This window comes from Vanessa cardui, chromosome 7, assembly GCF_905220365.1.
Source record: "Vanessa cardui chromosome 7, ilVanCard2.1, whole genome shotgun sequence".
In the NCBI taxonomy this organism is placed as follows: Eukaryota; Metazoa; Arthropoda; class Insecta; order Lepidoptera; family Nymphalidae; genus Vanessa; species Vanessa cardui.
Window position 1 is genome coordinate 10,904,033 of NC_061129.1, and position 21,932 is coordinate 10,925,964.

At 31.3% G+C, this 21,932-nt stretch overlaps 1 protein-coding gene across 2 annotated transcripts in view; it reads right to left on the minus strand.

Moving 5' to 3' along the window:
* Positions 1-21,932, minus strand: part of LOC124531156 (clavesin-1) — a 30,171-nt gene that overhangs the window by 2,899 nt on the left and 5,340 nt on the right. Inside the window, exons 1-4 of one of the 2 annotated variants that reach the window (XM_047105628.1) lie at positions 7,872-8,029; positions 2,117-2,296; positions 968-1,062; positions 326-479 (exon numbers count right to left, since the gene is read on the minus strand). In XM_047105628.1, coding sequence (XP_046961584.1) covers positions 326-479; positions 968-1,062; positions 2,117-2,296; positions 7,872-7,881 — 439 coding nt within the window. In that variant the 5' untranslated portion in view covers positions 7,882-8,029. Of the gene's footprint in view, positions 1-325; positions 480-967; positions 1,063-2,116; positions 2,297-7,871; positions 8,030-21,932 lie in introns of those variants that run through there. The other variant, XM_047105627.1, reaches the window with a different exon arrangement.

Genomic DNA, 21,932 nt, shown 5'->3' on the forward strand with positions numbered 1-21,932 from the left:
GATAATGAAACCTCGTAATTAGTATTGAGATATTGACTGTTGGTTTTTAAATAAAATGTAATTGTAAACTACATTTAAAAAAACACATTTCTATATTTCTTAAATTTTTCATTGTACAGTCGGGGTAAGAAAAGGTACGTCACCTTAAGATCTATTTTCGTGTGCTCAGTACGAGCGATAATCTGCTTTACCGATCGAGAATGACAAATTGCGTCGCAATGATTTGACATTTAGATTCAAAAGGTACTAAGAGTCTATGACTTGATAAGGAAAGGAGGTTTTCTTAATCTAACTGTACATAAAATAAAATTCTAAATTATCTTACTCCCTAATTCAAGGACGAGGACTCTCCTGCCGAGCTGGTCGCGGTTGGGTAGTACACGAAGTACGTTCTGGTTGAAGATATTCTGCTCCTTGCTGGGGGTGAGGCCGTCGTATTGCTTGTGATGTTTTACTTTGAAAGCGTAGTATCTTTTTATCTGTAAACAAATTATTGAAATCTTATATAGGCTATTCAAATAATCGTGGACAAAAATTTATGTCGTCAATTAAAAAATGTGACAATGTTGTGTGATGGAACGACTACATAAGACTATTCGTGGCCTTCAAGTTTTTGTGGGATCAATACGGCCCCATTTAAAAATATCTTCTGAAGGTCAAGCTCAATGCATACAGTTTTAGATAACTTAAATCTTTATGCGTTGACCCTAACTATTTATTATACATATACATACAAACGTCTTAAGTAGACTCGGGATCTTAAAATGCATGTAATAACAGGCATATCTATTGAAGTCTTGAATGGATATAAATATAGTTAATGTTTGACCGTGACTGTTTATCATACATATACAAATACATTTGTACGTACGCCTAAAACAAACTCGGGATCTTAAAATGCCAGTAATAACAGGCATATCTAGTGAAGTCTTGAATTGATATGAATATAGTTAAATTTAGTACTTACCAAATCATATGCGCTCTCTGGATAGAATTTGCATGGCCGCAAAAACCTGATGAGCCAAGCGTCTCTATCGAGTGGTACTAAGAGGTCTTTGTCCGCTAAAATAAAAATAAAAAACATGATATACTTATTTAATTAATTAATCTATATTAATGTTATAAATATGAGTCGAGATGGCCCAGTGGTTAGAACGCGTGCATCTTAAGCGATGATTGCGAGTTCAAACCTTAATTTGTCTTTATAATTCATCTCGTGCTCAGCGGTGAAGGAAAACATCGTGAGGAAACCTGCATGTGACAAATTTCATAGAAATTCTGCCACATGTGTATTCCACCAACCCGCATTGGAACAGCGTGGTGGAATATGTTCCAAACCAGGAGGCCTTTAGCCCAGCAGTGGGAATTTACAGGCTGTTGTTGTTGTTGTATGAAATATTTTGATAATTGATTTTAGATTACATTTAAAGATTATCAGTAAAATTGCAATCACATTTGTATGTGATTCAAACAAAAAATATAAAAACTTTTTAGTTCTTTTGATAAAAAATAATGTAATGTAAATTTATGATCAAGAATACGAACGCAACGTTTTTATTTCTGTATCGTTCATAATTGTATTTTTTTTTTTACTAAGATTTGCTTAAAATATTCTCTATGTGTTATCTTAATATTTCTATATTTTTTATGAATCATTAAGTTCGTAGGTTACTCGGCGTGTAAAGTTTCTCGGTGTCGTAGGTCGTTGTTAGTTATGTTAATTTTTATTGTGTGTGATGTTAATTACAATATTGGTCTTGAACTGACATTGATCTTAAATGAAAATATTAAAAAAAAAAACGTTGTAAGTGACATTTATAGCCATTGTGCAATCGTTAAGTAGAATTTTAAATTAATATATTTACTCATTTGAATTTATTTAGTTTTTCAATAATTTCCTAAGTTATATATTGTCTGAGTAAAGAGATATAACTTGTTCCTTGCTTATTTTCATTTGCATCACAATGAAAATGTAATATCTCGTAGTAGTAGGTTGTAGGCGTTTGTCAGGTTTGATAATTAGTAGACATCAATGCCATTTTTTGTTGTTATAAAAGTACGTGTACAGTAGGTACATACAAACATTAGTAGTGCAATAAAAGTACTTTAACGGTACCTTCCAATAGTCGCCTCAGTTCTTCAACAGCCGGTTTTACAATTTCCGGCGTCTCCCGCAATTCCCGCCTGGCTATTTCTTGAACTGAATCCCTCGGCTCTTCCAGTTCAAACTGGAGGAAATAATCTCCGAGTTGTACGCCAGGCAATTTTGTGACATCTGACAGCATGTGCTGTGAAACTGAAAAAAGAAATACAAAATATTTGTATTTCAACATTCGAAAATCTATTATTAATGTCATAGAAATATTTAACAAATTTAGCTGCTCAGCAGGATATACTCTTTTAGTGGAATACGCTTTAAAAAAATATCCTAAAGGTGATTCTTAAAGTATTCCCACTTTAAGTTGCGGTGACGTTATACTGAAATAAAACTAGCTATAACGGATTTGAATCGCGTATATTAATTATTTTTAACATCCCGACGTTTCGAGCACTTTACAGCGTTCGTGGTCACGGGTAGACGTAGACGTTATACTGCTTAATTTTTTTTTAAATAAATAAATATATAAAATTCGAATCGACACGTATGTGCGTTATTTTTATATTCTTTGAATTTATTCGTTAAAATAATTTAGGTTTGTTAATAGACGAACATCGTAAATACAAATTCTACAAAATTCAAAACGTACTACGTCTATAAAAGTGCGAAATAACTTAGAATTTTTTTGAAGAAAACTAAATGGAAGTTTAATATAACTCCGATTATTTTCCAGAACACATCTTAAAAGCACCTTTGAAGAGAGGAAGGATATTTATAGATTGAAATGAACTTGAAAAAATAGCATTCCTACATTTTATAGTTCAATAGTAAAATAAGAACTAGTTTACAGGGGGAATATACATAAAACCGGTAGATCATCAGGTTTATTACGTCCATTTAACTACAAGAACTTATGGTTGTAGTACTCAAATTATTTACAGTGAAATTTTGGTTACTATTTGTACTCTGATGGTAAAACAATTAATATAATATTCTTAAATAATTAAAATAAGTTATAATAAAATATAAATTTTAAGTATTATTCGGAAAAAAAAAATATTCTGACTCAAAATTTTACAACATAAGAATCTAAGGGTCTATTTTTAGTTTAATATTGCTAACGATTTTTATTTTGTAATAAAAAAATATTCGAAAAAAAAATGAAATAATTATTTTATGTTTCTGGAGTTATTAACTAATGCAATATTCGTATTTAGCTGCTTTGGCTGAAATTCAAGGGCTCGCAGTTGTTCGTTTCAGTTAGTGAGGTGTAACGGTTTACAATTTTTCTAATTTACTACGCAACCCAGAATATATTATAGCGCACGAGCTGTGCTAAAATACAAGTGTACTTTTTATTCGCTAACGGTGCAAGACTAAAATTTTACGCTAAAAAATCAGGGCTATTCCGGGGCAGTAGTAATATCGGATGAGGCCCTTTGAGCCTGGGGCTGTGGAAACTTGTTTACGTTATACCTCTGCCTTTAATCTCATAATCTCCAAATCCGACCTGAAAGAGCTCAGAGACACGACGACGCATGAGCGTAAGAGGATTTTTTTAACCGACTCGAGGCATAAACCTAAGAATATGCGGCTTTTCAAGCTAATCTATAAATAATTAGACCAATAAGGCATTCACACTATGCCTTGTGTAGTATATGTATTTACACTGTATGTACAACACAGTATGACTACCAATGAACTGTCTCATTGCCAATGTTATATAATTTTATTACCTACCTAACGAAGCTAGCAATGATTGTTTCTTTTTATTGCAAAAACATGATTAATAGAATCGTGTCAAGAAATTTATAATTAAACAAGAACCACCTAGATAAGATGAAAACTACTCATAAAAATAATTATTTATTAAGGAAATAAACATAAACGACCTTACTTATAAACGTTGTTCAACGGATGTGCAGGTAAACACTTACTTATCTCTTTCTAACACCCTTGTTTTGTCATTTAAAAGAAGATGACCACCACTTTGCTTAGTTCGTCTGTAGTGACCACCTACCGTCATGTGTATTGTCCAGCATTTTTAACCGACTTCAAAAAAGGAGGGGGTTATCATTCGTCGGAATCTTTTTTTTTTATAGAAAAAAATTTAATTCGAATCAAAATATACGTTGCTAATGCTAAGGAACTTATGGTTGTAAATAGCACATTCAGAACAGCGACGTATCGTTTTAATCTCGGATAGTTCATCCAGCAAAATTCAAAAAAGATACCAGGAACTTGAAAGTAAGCTTAAGACTCCTGCGAAGTCTTCGAGAATTTGTACAATATTTAAACTTTCTGTATTTTGTTTATTTTGCTAATAAACCGTCGACGACAACTATAACTCATCGAAGAGAATTTAAAATAATATGTTCAACATTTTTTATTTATTGAAAATTGGCAAACGAGCAATAGGTTCACCATATGGTAAGTTATCACCACCGCCTATAGACAATGGTGCCGTAGCACATATTTATACAATCTCTAACATAGCCAATGCGTCGGCAACTTAGAAAACATTATGTCCCTTGTGCCCTTAGTAAGTAGTATTTAAATCACCAAGAACACAACAATAGTAAGTGTTGCCATACGACTTATTAACACTAAGCCCTTAAATATGTACAAATATGAATTAAAAATAGTTACCATACAAATAGTTAGTTAGTTAGATAGTTATGTGATATTACACAGCCTGTCTTGCATAAAACCTTATCACAAAGTGCGATACAATATTACTAAGACTAATAAACTTCTCTTATTTGTTCTTTTTAATTTCCTATTTTGTTTAAAAAAATACCATTTGCTATAACTACCTATGATTTATCTTTCAACTAGTTTTAAAAAAATTACCCGAAATAATGTATTTACATATGTATATTCAAATCATAATATTGAATTGATTTGCTCATGTCCGTTTGTCTATAATGAACGATGAATGCGATATTAAACGATTACTTCAAGCGTGGCAACATTTTGTAACAAAATAACGACGCTCTTGTAATTTACCTACATTATATAAGCTAATCTGGGTGAGCATACATATGTATTGAACTTAATTTTAAAGGTATCACCAAAATTGGCTGTCAAGGTTAATAATTTCAGTAATTGCTAACGGAAATGCGTAATTTGGTAACATATACCGTTTTGGTACTATAACTATAATTCAGTTACATTTTGATTGTTAATCTGCGAACAATTTGATCTTTATTTCTCATAAAAGTTTAAAATTCATTAAAATAAAATTAAAAGTACAAAAAAGTAATTAGACAGAAGTACTCGGAGTATATGAGATACGATATGTAAGGCATACATCTCATATTATAGGCATTATAATATTTATATTACATGAATGACTAGTTTAATAAAAAATATTAGTTAAAATACACAAGTGACAAAATAAGAATCGGTACAATCACGGATGTTCGTGTATTGTGTTTTCAGGTCCTTTCCGCAATTTGGAAAACTAACTTTATTTTAGTTTAAATTAAAGATCATAAATATAAATTATTAGTAAGTGATGATAACATTAAAACGTTTTATAGTTTCATTTTATATTTTTTTTTGTTATCGTAAGTTCTTTTCATCAGTCATATTGAATTCTTTCATTTGATGACGCAATAAATATAATCTATGACATTTTATTTTAAGTGGTGCGTATTTAACGGTTTTTTATGTGCAATGGCCACGACACGCACTTGTGTAAATATTTTAAATAAATATGAACATGAAATAATGCAAAATTATTTTTATAATATCAAAATGTATTGTTTTTTTTTTAAATAATTATGTTTAGTGATTCCAGATTTTTTTTTTCTTAAAATAGACACTATTTAATAGTGGAAATTATAGTGATATTTTTTATTACATTTTTATTTAATGTGTGACTCTATTGTTTGTTTCACAGAAAGTGATAAACCGTCAACAGTAAAAACTAAAGATTAGACTTTAAATAATTAAAACTTTAAATACAAATTTATGAGTGGCTATGACAATATGTATCTGTATCTGTATCTGTCGACGATATATACATATACATTTGTAAGCAGAGTAGTAAATGGACCTCCTGGTGGTTAATGGACGCCAACGCCTCTAGACATTAGCTTTATATGAAATATTTACCATTTCTTACATCATGTATGGCGTACCAAACTTGAGAATAAAAAAAACAACGTCCCTACCTATAACACGTGTTCAAACATTTCTCAAACAGGAACACTATACTTACTAAGGTTAGGATTGCAACTGCAAATATTATAGAGCTAATAGTATTATACAAAAACTATACCGTATACGGTCTATTCAAGCATCAAATTATGTTGACATTATCCTCTTCCTTACTATAATCCAGTCAGCAGTCTTTAATATTTACGTAATATAAATTGATTAGCACGTGACACATGCGAGATAATTATGCCTTTGTAGCAAAAAAAAAAGCCAAAAAAAATTGACAATAAATTACATTTGAATAATAAATAACAGTTTTTGTTCAAAAGACTATTGATTTTAGTTTTTGATGTTGTAGTATGTTTAATAGTAGTTTAGTACGTATCACTACTTATTTTATTATTGCATCTACTTATTTTATTATTCATATTATTTTATTGCATCGTTCAGTTTATTTTGTGACTCACGAATAAGCGAATTATATGCCTACTCATTATGCCATGACATGGTCGTTTTGTTAATACGATAGAGATGAATGGTGTTGGATGTATTTGTCACAGTATTTTCCGATTTTTCCTGAATTAATCAAGAGACAAGTCATTTAACTATGCTTTAAGAGTTTAAATAACAAAGCTGTCTGTCCACTCAAACTGCAAACAGTACGCCGTATAAATATAGACTTGTTTTTTAACTGTAAATATAATAAATCCACTTGAACCTTCCTCATATTCAACCTTCGCTACAATATTTTCTAACACTTAACTTGGAAATTTACAATTAAAACCTTTTTTTAATTTTCATAATTAGAAAAGTCATTTCATTTGAAATGCATATTTTAGTCGTTGATTTTTATGAATAAAAATGTGTTAAAATAATTAATTAAATGAGGGGAAGATGACTTTTGGAAAAATATTGGTGAAATTATGGTGTTATTGTTGTGTAGGTAATATGATTACTAATCGTGAGACAATGTTACATTTAGTGTATAGTATATTTATGTACAATCGGAATGTTATTACGTTCCGATTCTGCCGGTCTTTGGCAACCTTGCTTGATTTGACGCATAAATTCGTCAGTAGATAAATTATATTCAACATCGCCGTTGTTTGTATTTTTTTTGTTAATTTTTTACGTAAATATTTCGTAATATTTAAAATGACATAAATTTCAGTGCTTAGAAAAGTTGTTTACAGAAAACAATGTATATTTGTTGTTGTTGTTGTTGTGTATTTTAAATTGATGTTACTTCTATATGATGTTTCAGAATACTAATTATTGTTTATTTGACGATGATGAATATTTGAATGCAACAATAAAGCCTCGTATTAAAAAAAAAAAAAAACAGTATTATGCTATGTTATAAAAATATTCTGCTCGTATTGCACTAATCACAAATAATTTACTAGTTCACCAGACAAAACAATTAATCGGCTGACCTGAACGAGCACAAAACATTGCGTGCCATACATATACATATTGTAATTTGCAATTTAGCAATGATATTTCGAGATAACGAATATTAGTTAAAAAATATTTTAAAAATAATTTTATGATCACATTCCAAGTTTAAATTTGAATTGTTAATAGCAGTAATAATTTTACTCACTTTTAGCCATTTTTTAACGAACGAAATGTCACTTTAGCGGTATACGAGTGGAATCCAGGAATACACTTGAGCAAGTGGTATGGCGGCGAACGCGCTTACAATAGAACTGTACGCTCGACCGAGCATCCGTGTTGATTTATACATTACTTAAACGTACTAACGCCGAGTCGAATACACCTGCCGTTTAACATTTACCCCCAATGTAGGTACTACGGCTATTTATAAAATATTTTCTCGTTAGGAAATTTCTTGAATGGAAATGATTCAAATTTTCGAATTAATTACAAAGAAACACTCGATATATTTTAGTAATGGACCCCGGCAGGATTATTTACGAAGAGATGCAGCTTCACATAATTGTATAATTATACAATAAATAAATGAAATATAATCTATTAGTGCATCCATAGAGTTTTACATGGGCATAAAAAATAGACTTTGACGTCAACTCGAATCGGTCAGTGTTTGAAAACACGTTGCTATGTGGCCGGTCGGTGCTGGCAACAGATAAAGGGATGCTGAATTCAGAGACAAGTTATTGACAAATTTGCATAACAACATAATCACCTTAAGATTTTATTTTAATAGTTACTTCGATATTTAAAAATGTATTTCTTAATCTTTCTTCCTATTTTCTTTCCTGCCTTTCTTTCTCTTCTTGGCGCGCATGCTTTTAGTGACGGTTATTTGTTGTTACCAAAAAAGGAGCAGGCATATCTAAAGCATAATATGAAACATTACGTACAGAAAACAATATTGAATTTTTTTTATATAAAAAAATAGACAAAAGTATTAAGAACCTAATAATAGAGTACCAGGTCTTTTCGCAGAGCACTTTTTTAATTTTTTCAATATTTTCTAAAACTTTTAAGAAGCGTATAATATTTACATAGTATGTTTGTTGGAGCTATTTATAGTGTCTTGACAAATATCCGTGGTATAATAGACAAGCCGATTAACTTTTTTTACGAAATCCGATGAATAATTTCTTGAAAATAATTATAAGACCTTCCAGTTTGCATTAATGACAATAAAAAAAAAAGATCGTTTGCACGACGCGTCGTCTCGCCCGAGCGCTACGGAGATTGGCATCTTGTCATTTTGAGTATGCGATGAAATAACTCGGTAACTATATGAATACTTATTCATTGTTTTTTATATTGTTGTGTTTTTTGCTGTCTCATTACTTTAATAGCTTTTTTTTAAATAAGTAAAATATGTATTTCTCTGTCTATCAATCAATCAATGTCCTACGTTTCCAAAACCTGTATATCAACCATCCCAATAGGATGGGGATGGGGATCAACCCAATAGGATAAGCAAAACCAAAAATTCTTTGACACCAGGTAATCCAGCCGTAAAAGTCTACCATAATCCCTTTTTCCAGTTTCGTGTGTAACTATACCGATCAGATTAATAGATAGTATATCGATAATTATGGAGTATAATCGATGAATATTCTCAGTTTTGTAACTAATGCTGTAATTGGCTATAAGATCTATTCACTTATTCAATGCCTTAGAATTTCATCATGTTAGAATAAGTTGAAAAATTACAATTGAAATACTTCGTAAGATCTCACTCAATCGCTCATCAATCAATATCCACTTTTTTGACAAATTGTGATGCGTCAGTTTTCTCGTCAAATTATCATAAAATTGTATATTTTTATTTACTGTTTTTTTTTTAAACAAACTAATCTATTCTTCTTCACTAATAACTACTGCCTAATAATTAATATATTACTGCCGTTTGGGCGAATCTGTACGATCTCTGCATAATAAAGCTGCAAAACCGGTTGATATATGAATACGATGTACCAACCATTACTTTTAATTATGTGTGACAGTAAATTCGTAATTGGCAGTCACACACTTTTTGTTTTTTTATTAAATTAATGTTATGTCTGAATAAAAATTGTTGCAACAAAAAGGTTTAAAATTTAATTATGAATTAGGTATTTACCAAAACATATCAATTTAAAATTTGTAAGACTTATACGGAATCTTCTTGATGCTATAAATTCGCGCTTACCAGTTGTCTTGCCTGCGAACTAATTACTTAGCGCGCCATCTAGTGTTGAATAAAAATATTGTTGGTGAAGATAAGATGAAATATATGTTTTGGCTATTGGTCAATAGATGGCGTTATATGCATTTAGTTTATAATAGGGGTCAAAAATCAAATTCTTTTTTGTAAATATTGTCATTTAATTCCCATTTACTATGTTGTCAAGCGTTACGTTGTTGTTCTTGTTCAACCAATTGTCTTCAATGAAGTTGTATAATATTTGCTGAGATGCAATATTTACTACTAATCTAGTTAATCAGTTAATAATAATTACCAGTTGTAAAAAGGTTTAAGTTCGATATAATCGAGAATTGGTTCGATTTAAGCATTATAATACAAAATAATAGTTTTTCCTTATCACTGACCGCCATAACGGCAAATACTAAAAAAAGTTTTGAGCGGATCTATAAATAAAATCACTGACACTAGGCTTCGCGCTCGAATTACCTATCATAAAAGTAAGCCTTACTTGGAAGATATAATGTTTTACGAGTAACAGCCTAGAATCGAATCATCATTCTCGCAATCTTGCATTTTGATCGATGTCATACTTAATTACTTATTCTCATTCTTGTTACAATTTCCTTGAAGGGGAGCATTTAACATGACCTTATATAGGGTATTTCCAATGGCTGATCATGGCGTCATCAGCATGTTCATTTTAGAAACAACTTTGGATCAAAACTAATACTTCGCTGTACTAATAATGCCGTTCGGTGTGGTCTAGATATCAGCTTTATTCTTATTCTGAATACCGTATCCGATTTTGATAAATTAAATTAGGTTATGTCATTTCAACAAAAATCGAATACGTTAAGCGATGAATGTATGAATATGTAGTGTAAACAATCCACACATTTCTGCGAACGCCCCCTCGAGTAATTAGTTATAACGTTACTATAATTCACTTATAAATTTAACATATAGTGTAATCTAAGCTTGATTCATTCTGGTTATTCATGAGGTATGTATTGAAGGTTACGACTCATTCTGCGTGCACCTGACCTAAGAAGTGCGTACGAGGTCAATGAGCCCAGCGTTGATTTACTCGCGCTCACAGCCAACTGTGTTCCGCATAACATACATGCCTGGTTTTTTATAACATAAACTGTGTAATTATTACATAGTTCACAAATAAACACGTAACAGATCTATTTATTTAAACACAATTTGTTGAGCGTTCTTTTTTTTCGCACACATATGTAATTAAAATTGAGCGATGTGATATATATACTGTCATATTATGTAGTTTTAATTGACGTAAAAGTATTCTTAAGATTAAATATGTTACCTGAAAACGGCGTCATTGATATGATTCATGATATAAATAACGTTTGCGTAATTATTATAATATTATTAAATTATTATGTTATAATATACATATATTTGCTTAATATACCTATCATTTTGTTTAAACTTTGATCAAGTTACTTATTAAAATATTACAATATTTTTTGGGGATATTGTTAATGTCAATTTGCATCGAACGTACGTTGTAGTACGCGTGGTTATTCTAATTGTGGTTTTAAATGTATAATGTAATATGTAGAAATTATCCAGTATTTGGATACGGTTATTGTAAAAGGTGTTCAAAAATGCAGTTTAAACTAATTTAGTAATTAGTAATACTGTTTGTATACTTTTTTATGTCTAGTATACTAATGTCCGTCTAACGTAACCTATTAAACTTAACTAAAGCTAACTAAGTTAAGTTTAATAGGTTAGGTTATTATTTAATTATTTAACTAAAGTTCGTATGTTACACATGATTAAATTTACTTTTTTATATTATAATAATGTTTAAGACCCGAGAATGTTTTAATTCCAAAATGTTAGATTTTTACGTGACACACTTTCGTAGTTCAAATGTAAGCCAAGACGATATACAACTTTAAAACATTTATCTTAAAGTAATGACTCTCCGACCTGACCCGGTGACAGTAGGACCATCATAAAAAATACGGCAATTTTATTATAGATAACTCATATCTGTAAAAAATTGCGACCATGTAATAGAAAAGAATATATAAAAGTGCTCGTAAAGTTTTGAAATATGTTATTGTTCGAATAAATTTAAGCTTGTTCTTTTTATGAGTTCAAAGGTCATTAGTGCAATAATTTATAGTCCGCCTAGTGATGTAAGAAGTCGCAGGATCGGTTCAGGATTTGTGGGTTAATGACCCCACACCAAAAACCAAGTGGTAAACTTTCTGAGGAGTGAATGGGAATACTAGTAATTCCTCAATTAAATTGGGTCATTGTATCTTGAAAAATTGGCGCTGGCGCTAGAAGGAGATGTTGCCCGTTCGCTCGGTTGCAGGACGAGATTGTGGCCTACGCAGAAAGTGACTGGATGACCTCTGCCAAAAACAGAACCAAATGGGATTCATTGGCTCCTCCAATTTTATCCTTCAATTTTATGCTTTTATCCTGAGGGGGTCCACAAATTAAAATATTTTAATTTATTTTTATTTACTAAATTTGTTGTTTACAATTTATGTTTGTGGAATAAATAAAGCTATTTTATTATAATTATCTAGAAAAATATAACGATTTTAGTAGTAGTCCATGAAATTATTACTGTCTCGAAATACATGGGCTCATGTCCCCATATACAAAGACCAATGTCTAATCCTTACTTCATATAATCATATTTATTCTCTATCTTACCCCATGTAAGCTGATTATACAAACTAGGTTTCTTATCACTATAAATAAAACGGACGTCCTGATATTTTAAGCCGTAACAGTAGCGTATTTTCACTTATCTAACATATGATTTGTCAAGTTGTTTGGGTCGCTTAGCGTCTCGGTGAGTCAAATACAAACAAACGATTTAGATATATTTACTTTTTGATGTATTAATTTAACCGCCAATCATCATTAATATATTGTGTTGTTTGTAGGATGAGTGGCTTTAATTCGAGCAAAAGCTATTAATTTTCATGTCTTTCGGTGATTTGATAGTGTAAGAAGTTGTTATATGGAAGTTGAATATGTATGTACATATGCAAGCTCTACATCTGTGCTGATATTATCAATCAATATCAGGACATGGCATCTTGCTCATAACCGTAGCTAACGGAACCCAGCTGTGAAGAAATAAAAAAAATGATGTTATCAGGATAAAGATCAATAGGAATTTTTTTACAACAACTAGAGCAAACAAATTCGGGAAAAAGTATATTTTAATGTAGTTAATTGGAAAAATATTGAAATGGGGATTTTACTTTTATATAAGACTAGCGACCCACTCTGGCTTCGCACAGGTGCAATGCTGATACTAAAAATACTACAGATTTTTTCTGTTTGCTTACTATATTATACATGTATTATATACAAAAAAAAAACTTCTCAAATCACTCGTATCTATTAATTAAAACCGCATCAAAATCCGTTGCGTAATTTTATATATCTAATCATGCATAGAGACAGTAATAAGCGACTTTGTTTTATACGATGTAACGATTTTGAATCGATTAATATAAAATAATCATAAGTTTGATATCCTGCAAGGGTCACACGAGTATTTGATACAAAGAAGCGGTTGTTTTGTGGACACAGCCGAGAGCTACACGTGGGCAGTTGCGAGCAACATCTCTAGTATCCAATTATGGAATAACGAGGTTTTGAAACGATAAAGTTTTGTCGCATTGATGCTGTGGAACGCGAATTGTGTCACACGTGGAATACGAGAATACACCCTCAACATGTATTATGACAAATATATATTGAGTTATATTAGCACCGGAGTGTAAATACTGTTTTCAGTAATCTTTGTGGAGTACATTTAAATCCATAGAGGTAATCAAATCGAACAGAGCACCACATATCTGGATGTAGGCCAAAATTGAAAGGTCATTGAACTATTGCACGTGCAGATGTATAGATATAAAATTATAGCTCTATTGTGAAACTAAAAATATACGACCACATTGACATCTATACCTACATACATATGATCATTAATTAGTGGCCATCGAGATGTTTTGTCAATACATAAAAAAAAAACAATAACAACAAAAAACACTTTACGAAGTTAATTGACATTACTAAAAAAAACATTAATTTTTCTCTTACATTTACGTATTAGTACAGTTTAAAATATAAAGAGTATAAAGTTGTAAACTTCAAATCACTTTATTCAATTAGGCTTTTACACGCACTTTTGAATCGTCATTTAAAAACTATTTTAATTGAAGCTACCACCGGTTCGGAAAGTAGATTCTACCAAGAAGAACCGGCAAGAAACTCATTACCAACATTTAAAAATACAGACATGTTAGTTATATACAATTATATATATACATAATATATCCTGCATGGAAGGAAGTCAACAAGTATTAAATCCACGATTTTTTCACGTCTGTATAACTTATAAAATTGTGACTGTGTCAAAATCAAAACATTAATAAACTATTGCTTTTCTACATTACGTTATGTTTTAAAAAATATGTAAACAAAAATTTTGCATGTAACCTTTACTTTATATTGATGCTAATTATACCTCTGTTTTTATTTTTTTAATAAATTTGTCAATTCAATAATTGACAAATATATTAATAAAATAATAGGTTAATGCTATGTTACATAAGTATTTTTTTCAACATAGACAATTAATCGAGGTCACTGTCTCAATGCCTTGTGCGAATGTGGACGAATAGTCGATATTTCAACGAATATTTTAGATTTCGTTTCAACGGAATGATAGTTTGATTCTCTATCTTTCGTCATGATTTTGTGTTTATCATAGAAGTGATGCCTTCGTAGTATACCTTCTATAAAATTAACTATTCAATTTTATTTAGTATCCATGTAAAGGATACTATAATATATGATCAATGAACTTTACATAATATGTCTAAGGTACACGTCAAGAATATTGTGGACCCACGTAATACGTCAACACCCATTGCCTTATATGGATATGTAGTATTATATATGTATGCGTCAATGGTCAACACTTATAAACATTATGTCTTATGCCTTCTGGTTGAATTAAAATATATGAATGTATGTGCATTTATACATTTTATGATGAATTTAGCGATTAAATTTAAGTAAATATAAAAAAGGCATAATTAGCAATAAATGTTACACACATATTTTGTGTATAATTAATTTTAATTAAGTAAATGTAATTTAAAATAATTTACGATTATCGTCTAATAGTTGTCGTTCATATCTGTGAAGATCTAATAGTTTTGTTTCATAAAAAAATGATTTACGGCTTGTAATTGGGTTCCTTTATAAGATAAATAAATTAAATGATATTCTAAAATAAAAAATTGTTATAGTAGTTTTATAAGCAAATTTTTATAGCAATTGCTACGTGTGTAATTACGAGAAGGAACCAGTATTATATTTTTTATTAATCACATATCGATGCGGAAAAAATATCTAATTCGTTGTATTGATATTTTTTAAATATGGTAAGACTTGATTCTATTCTTAAACATGTAAAATGCGATCATGATTATATTACGAATATTTATTATATTATTTTATTTTAGTTCCCAAGGTTGGTGGCGCATTAGTCATGTAAGAAGTAATTAATATTTCATACAACGCCTTTGTCTATGGGCGGCGGTAACCACTTACCATCAGGTTGCCCATTTACTCGTCCGCCTACATGTCATAAAAAAAGTTATCAATGCTTTTTTTATATTATAATAACTTAGAACTGTAATAATATATCAGCATCAGAATCTACTGTCGGTTTGTAAACGTCCGAACTAAATAATAATATTTAATTATGAATGTGTGCGTTAATTAACAAAATAAAAACTGTTCAAATCTTTTACGAGATAAAATGCAAACGGTATCATTTCGAATCGTGCCTATTGCTCATGACGTGCTCTTTTGCCCAAGTATTCAGTTGTAAGCTTGATTAACTTACTGATAAGATCAGTAAGACGAGCGATAAGCGATTATATATTTTGCGATAAGCGATAATATATTTTGGGAAGGTAAGATTATATTTAATTAAATAATAATAATTCACGTATCCTCATCGAAACAATACAATCTCAAACAAAGCTGAGGTAAGCTTTGTGTGATATTGTATTTATCATCACGCACATCACACATCTACAATAAAAGATGTAAACGGGTCAATTTTAATTTTTTATATGTATATATTTTTTTTAAATTAGTCAAAGACAGTGATAAATAAATGTGTGATAGACATATGATGTGATGATGAATACAATCTCATATATGTATACCTGAGGTAACACAGCTAAATATACTTTCATACAAAAAATTGACCTGTTTACAACTTTATTTTTTTATAACATCAATAAACCTGATACACTTAATCAAAAATAGTACTTAAATGCGATATGATAGTCCATTATATCAATGTTCATTGGTTTAAATAATTCATTGAATTGATCTTTATATTTTTACGATATATTTATATTCTTCAATTTTGACTAGAACAAATTTCAGATTTTAATTTATTCTGAGCAAAATAGAAGATTGTTTCTTTTATTTATATTATATGATAAAATATTTATTGGTAATGCTTAAGATCGTTTACTACGTTTATAAATGAATTACGTGATTACGATTGTAATTATTTTATAGTGTAGTAGTATTTTATAGTGTTTATTTTTGTATTCCTACTTGAAATAATTTCGATAGTTATTTCTTAATTTACGCCAAATTATTGATTAAAGTTAAACACTTTTATACGTTTTATAATTAAAAGATATGTCATTCATTTTATTTTGATTTAAAACTAAGAAATTAAAAATATCGGTTTGTATAATGTCTTAAATTTTTTTTTTATTAAAGAAATATAAATACTTGTCCTGTATTTCTACATCCTAATAAATTGTGTAAAGAAAAACTGGAAAATTATTTTCAAATATTTTGTTTGCTGTTACATATTTATAATAAATACTTGATATTGAAATAATTTTATGTTGTGATTAGTCTTATTACCAAATAGTTTACCTTAAGTTACAGGAACGCTATAACACATATATAGACAGTTGCATTACCATTTATATAAGACACTTACACCATAAACGATGTCGGCTATGAGGACATTTTATTCATCAGCGCGTTACATAAAACAAATGCCGAGAACTTATCTTTGTTACGAGATAATCTTCTATATCAATCTATGTTAATGGAGATGATTTGATATTGTTTTACTATGAATGTGTTTGGGTTTTATAATTATAAAAATTCATTTTGGATATGTTAGATAGGAATGAAAAACTATTTCAAAAATTAAAAGTAATAAAATTGTAATAGTTATACTATTATAATGAACTCTATCTAAACAAATTGTAAGAATATAGTGCGTCAATTGTTCACGTTGCTATATCGTATCGTATTTTTAAAAAAAAAAATTATGACATAATTCAGTTTAATTGCTTTGTCTACGATATTTTTGTAATACTAGCATAACAGAAATTAAAAACATTTTATTAATGATTTGCTTGGCTATTATGTAGTTTGTCGTGATAAGTACCATTAAATGGGGATTAGTTAGGTTTTCCCGCCAACCTTTTTTTTTGCTTGCAAGCCTTTGTTCAGGCTTAGGTAACTTCAACATGCATCCAGACTGGATATTTAAAAAACATCAGGAACAAAAGCAAACCTGCGACAATTAAAAATACACAGATAACAAAAAATATTTGCTTTGCTGGAGTGTTTCTTTTTTTATTTTAATTGGAGCCTTGTGCATGCAGCTAGTAAATTTGATACCATAATTCCGTAAAATATTTTGTATGATAATATTTTGTATAATAATAGGGTTGTATTTTAAAATTACATAATATTTTTAACAATTTGAATCATAGATTGTTGTGTCGTTGTTATCAAAATGAGAAACATGTGCTGCACAAATAGGTCAGCCGCCAATGTAACTATTGTTTATGTACATATTTTTTAAGCGGAATATTTTTTGCTAGATATCACGGGTCAAAGTTTCAATCGCGTGGGTGTGACCTCATAAGTCCGATGTTTTCACTATTATTGTTGTCTATATTTTCACAATTTGTATTTGACCTTTTTTTAAATCCTTTTTAAATGCGTTATCATTTTTTTTTTATTTTCTCGGTGTTTAGATTCCCATGAAATTATTCAATTCCTCTTCCTAAAAAAATCTTATCGCCTTGAAACTATGCTAAAGTATCTAATATATATTTACTAGCTACCGTTTCTGCTTCGTATATATGCATAAGAATAGTTTATCGAGGAAAAGCATACGAGTACACTTTATTACAATTTGTAAATGTACGCAATTACCCTTTTTGACACATCGCAACAGACTAAAAATTAATGATTTAATCAATCAATCAGTATACAAATTTAAAAGTAAAGTAAGCATAATAGCATTTTATTTCACATTTTTAGTAAAGTGTTATATACATTATTATGACAATAATGAGAACATCAGACAAAGCCAATGGCTGTTTAAACTCGCTACTGCTCAACGCTCTTCCTCAATTTATCATCCATTTGCTTTTGTCACACAATCCGATAGCTCGTTGACACTAACAATAAGTTTACAAAACGATCAATGTTCATGTCGTTAGCGTATTTTGAAACACATTTTTTTTGTGTTTCTGTATTGTAATGTTTGCAATCATACATACATTACTGTAAGGTTCAAAGGGATATTATAGTTTTTTTTTCAAGATAGAAAAAGAAGGTGAACATTTGAAAAATATGGTCTTTAAAAGTTTTTTCCATCGATATGAATGTAAAATTTTGTTCAGTAAGAGTCGAGATGGCCCAGTGGTTAGAACGCGTGCATCTTAACCGATGATTGCGGGTTCAAACCCAGGCAAGCACCGCTGTTTCATGTGCTTAATTTGTCTTTATAATTTAGCTCGTGCTCAGGTGAAGGAAAACATCGTGAAGGAAAACATCGTGAGGAAACCTGCATGTGACAAATTTCATGGAAATTCTGTCACATGTGCATTCCATCAACCCGCATTGGAACAGCGTGGTGGAATATGTTCCTAACCTTCTCCTCAAAGGGAGAGGAGGCCTTTAGCCCAGCAGTGGGAATTTACAGGCTGTTGTTGTTGTTGTAAAATTTTGTATTATTTGTATACATATATATATATTCTTTATTGCACTAAAAAGACATTACAGAAAATAATAAAATAGAAAAAACATGAGCAAAGGCGGACTTATCTCTAAAAGAGATCTCTTCCAGTCAACCTATGGAGGTGAGTGATAAGAGTCAATCAGCGGGCAATGTAGTGCAGACTAAAATAAGATAGATTTGATATATTTATATATAATGGATAGCAAATAAAAATATACTTCTATTTATTACACACATAATTACTTATAAAAAAATATTTATATAAATACACATTCATACACATATATATAATATATATATACATATATAGATATATATAGATATATATAATATACATAGATATACACGTATTAATATCAAAGTTTATGATGAAGGGTAAACTTGTGTCAGGAAATGCTGTCTTAATCGTTTTTTAAACATATCGATAGTAGTGCTGTCCTGTATGTATTTAGGAAGTTTGTTCCATAGTAGCGGAGCTCGTACTGTGAACGACTGAAGTCGAAATTTGCTGTTACTCCGAGGCACATCGAGCATCATAGTGATACAAGAACGCCTGGAGCGGGTTGAAGGAGGAAGCAGGTTGAGGCGGGAGCTGAGGTATTCAGGAATATTAGGGTTTGTGAGAATATTGAAAAGGACCGAAAGAATGTGCATATCACGGCGAAATCGGATAGGCAGCCATTTAAGTTGAGCGCGGAAAAGAGACACGTGGTCGTACTTACGTAGCCCGAAAATAAAGCGAATAGCAAGATTTTGTAAGCGCTCTAACTTATTAAGCTGTTCCTCTGTCACATCCAAAAAGCAAACATCAGCGTAGTCGAGAATAGGGAGAAGAAGAGATTGAGCGAGCATAATTTTGGTGTAGAAAGGGAGAAAATATTGGAGACGTCTGAGAGAGTGAAACGTGAAATGCATACGTTTACTAACATCGTTGAGATGAGACGTCCAAGACATGTTGCAGTCAATGATCAGGCCCAAGTTTTTTACATTATCATGATAGGCTATTGGAACCCCAGCATACTTGATACAGGGCACAGATGGCCAGTCAATTTTATTTCTTAGCCTACTGCTACCAATGATCATTGCTTGTGATTTGGCAGGGTTAACCAGTAAGCCAAAAGATTTGGCCCATAACTGAACAGCCAAGAGGTCTTCGTTTAGGCAGTCAACAGTCTCAGACAACTCACACAACTGACAATGACGATACAGCTGTAAGTCATCTGCATACAGATGAAAGGGAGAAGAGATGACACGTGAAATGTTATTAATGAAAACAGAAAAGAGAAGTGGAGAGAGTATGCCGCCTTGAGGAACACCGGCAGATAAGTTAGACCAATCAGACGATGAATTTTCTGTTTTCACGCACTGCCGGCGCCCGAAAAGATAAGAGTGAAACCAATCTATGGTAGAGGAAGAAATATTAACCGCTCGGAGGGTACCAAGAAGAATGTCAAGATCTACAGAGTTAAAAGCACTACTAAAGTCTAACAGAACAATTACAGTAAGCTTGGTGTTATCCATAGCATACCGAATGTCCTCGGTTATATTCAGCAGTGCTCCAACGGTGCTGTGTGATGGACGGAAACCGGATTGGAAAGGACACATGAGGTTGTTGATGGTAAAGTAGGAGTACAGTTGTTTGTGAACTATAGATTCTAGGACTTTTGATAGGATAGGCAGTATAGATATGGGACGGTATTGAGAACAAGAGGAAGGATTGGAGGTCTTCGGTAGCGGGAAAACGTAGGCGTTCTTCCAGAGTGTTGGGAAGATATTGCACGAAAGTGAGAAATTAATAATGTGAGTGATCACAGGTGCAATATCCTCCAGCACAGGAAGTATCATATCCAGGCTAAGATTATCGCTACCGATGGCTTTTGTGGAGATAGATCGGACATTCCTCTTAACAGTTTCCTCCGAGACTGGTTCAAAAGTGAAAGGGGGCAGGTCTGGTGGAACAAGATTAGATAGATACGAAAGTGTAGCAGACTTAGTGTCAGGATCTAATGTTATAGGTGGCGTGCTGAAGTACTGATTTAGTTCATTGAGGTCCACGGTAGTTTGAAAGCTATCCGTGGTTTTGCCCACACCTAATGACCGTAAGAATCCCCAAACTTGCGCTTGGGAAGTATTCTGAAGTCTACTGTGAATATAGCGGCGTTTAGCATCCCTACACATTCTGTTGCAGATGTTACGAAGTTTTTTGTATTCGTCAAGATTTTCCTTTGATGGTAGTTTTTTATGTCGAGCTTTTGCTCTGTCACGTTTAGCCATAGTTCTTCTGATCACTGGCGTTAACCAGGGAGCAGGTGCATGTTTCATCCGTACTGGTCGAGCGGGTGCATGTTTATCAAATATTCTAATCAGCTCAGTAGTTAGTGATTCAACCATGGCATTAATATCATTAGCTGATAATAGTGACGACCAGTCAATACATTTCACATCCTCTCTCAAACGATCCAGGTCCATATGCTTAAAATCGCGCAGAAGATAAATTTTGCCTCTGACCTTAGTAGGACGCACTTTGTAAGTGAGGAAAATCAAATCGTGGTACGAGAATGGAGCAGTCATTTGACCGTGGGAGGAAACAAAATTAGGGTTAGAGACGACAATTACATCAATTAGAGTTGGTCTACTGTTGGGAAAATAGTGTGTTGCAGAGGACATGGGGAGAATGTTTAAATTAAGTGATGACGTTAGCGTTTTTAACTTTTGTGCTCTAGAATTATTCTTTAATAAACAAGTGTTTAAGTCGCCCATACATATGACATGGTCATACACAGGGACGAGATTTTCCAGAACACCTTCTAATATGTCAAAATAGCTAATTTTATCATTTGGACAGTATAATACCCCCAGCAGGATCTTTTTATGGTGTAAAACTATCTCCAGGAAAAGATACTCCAGGAATC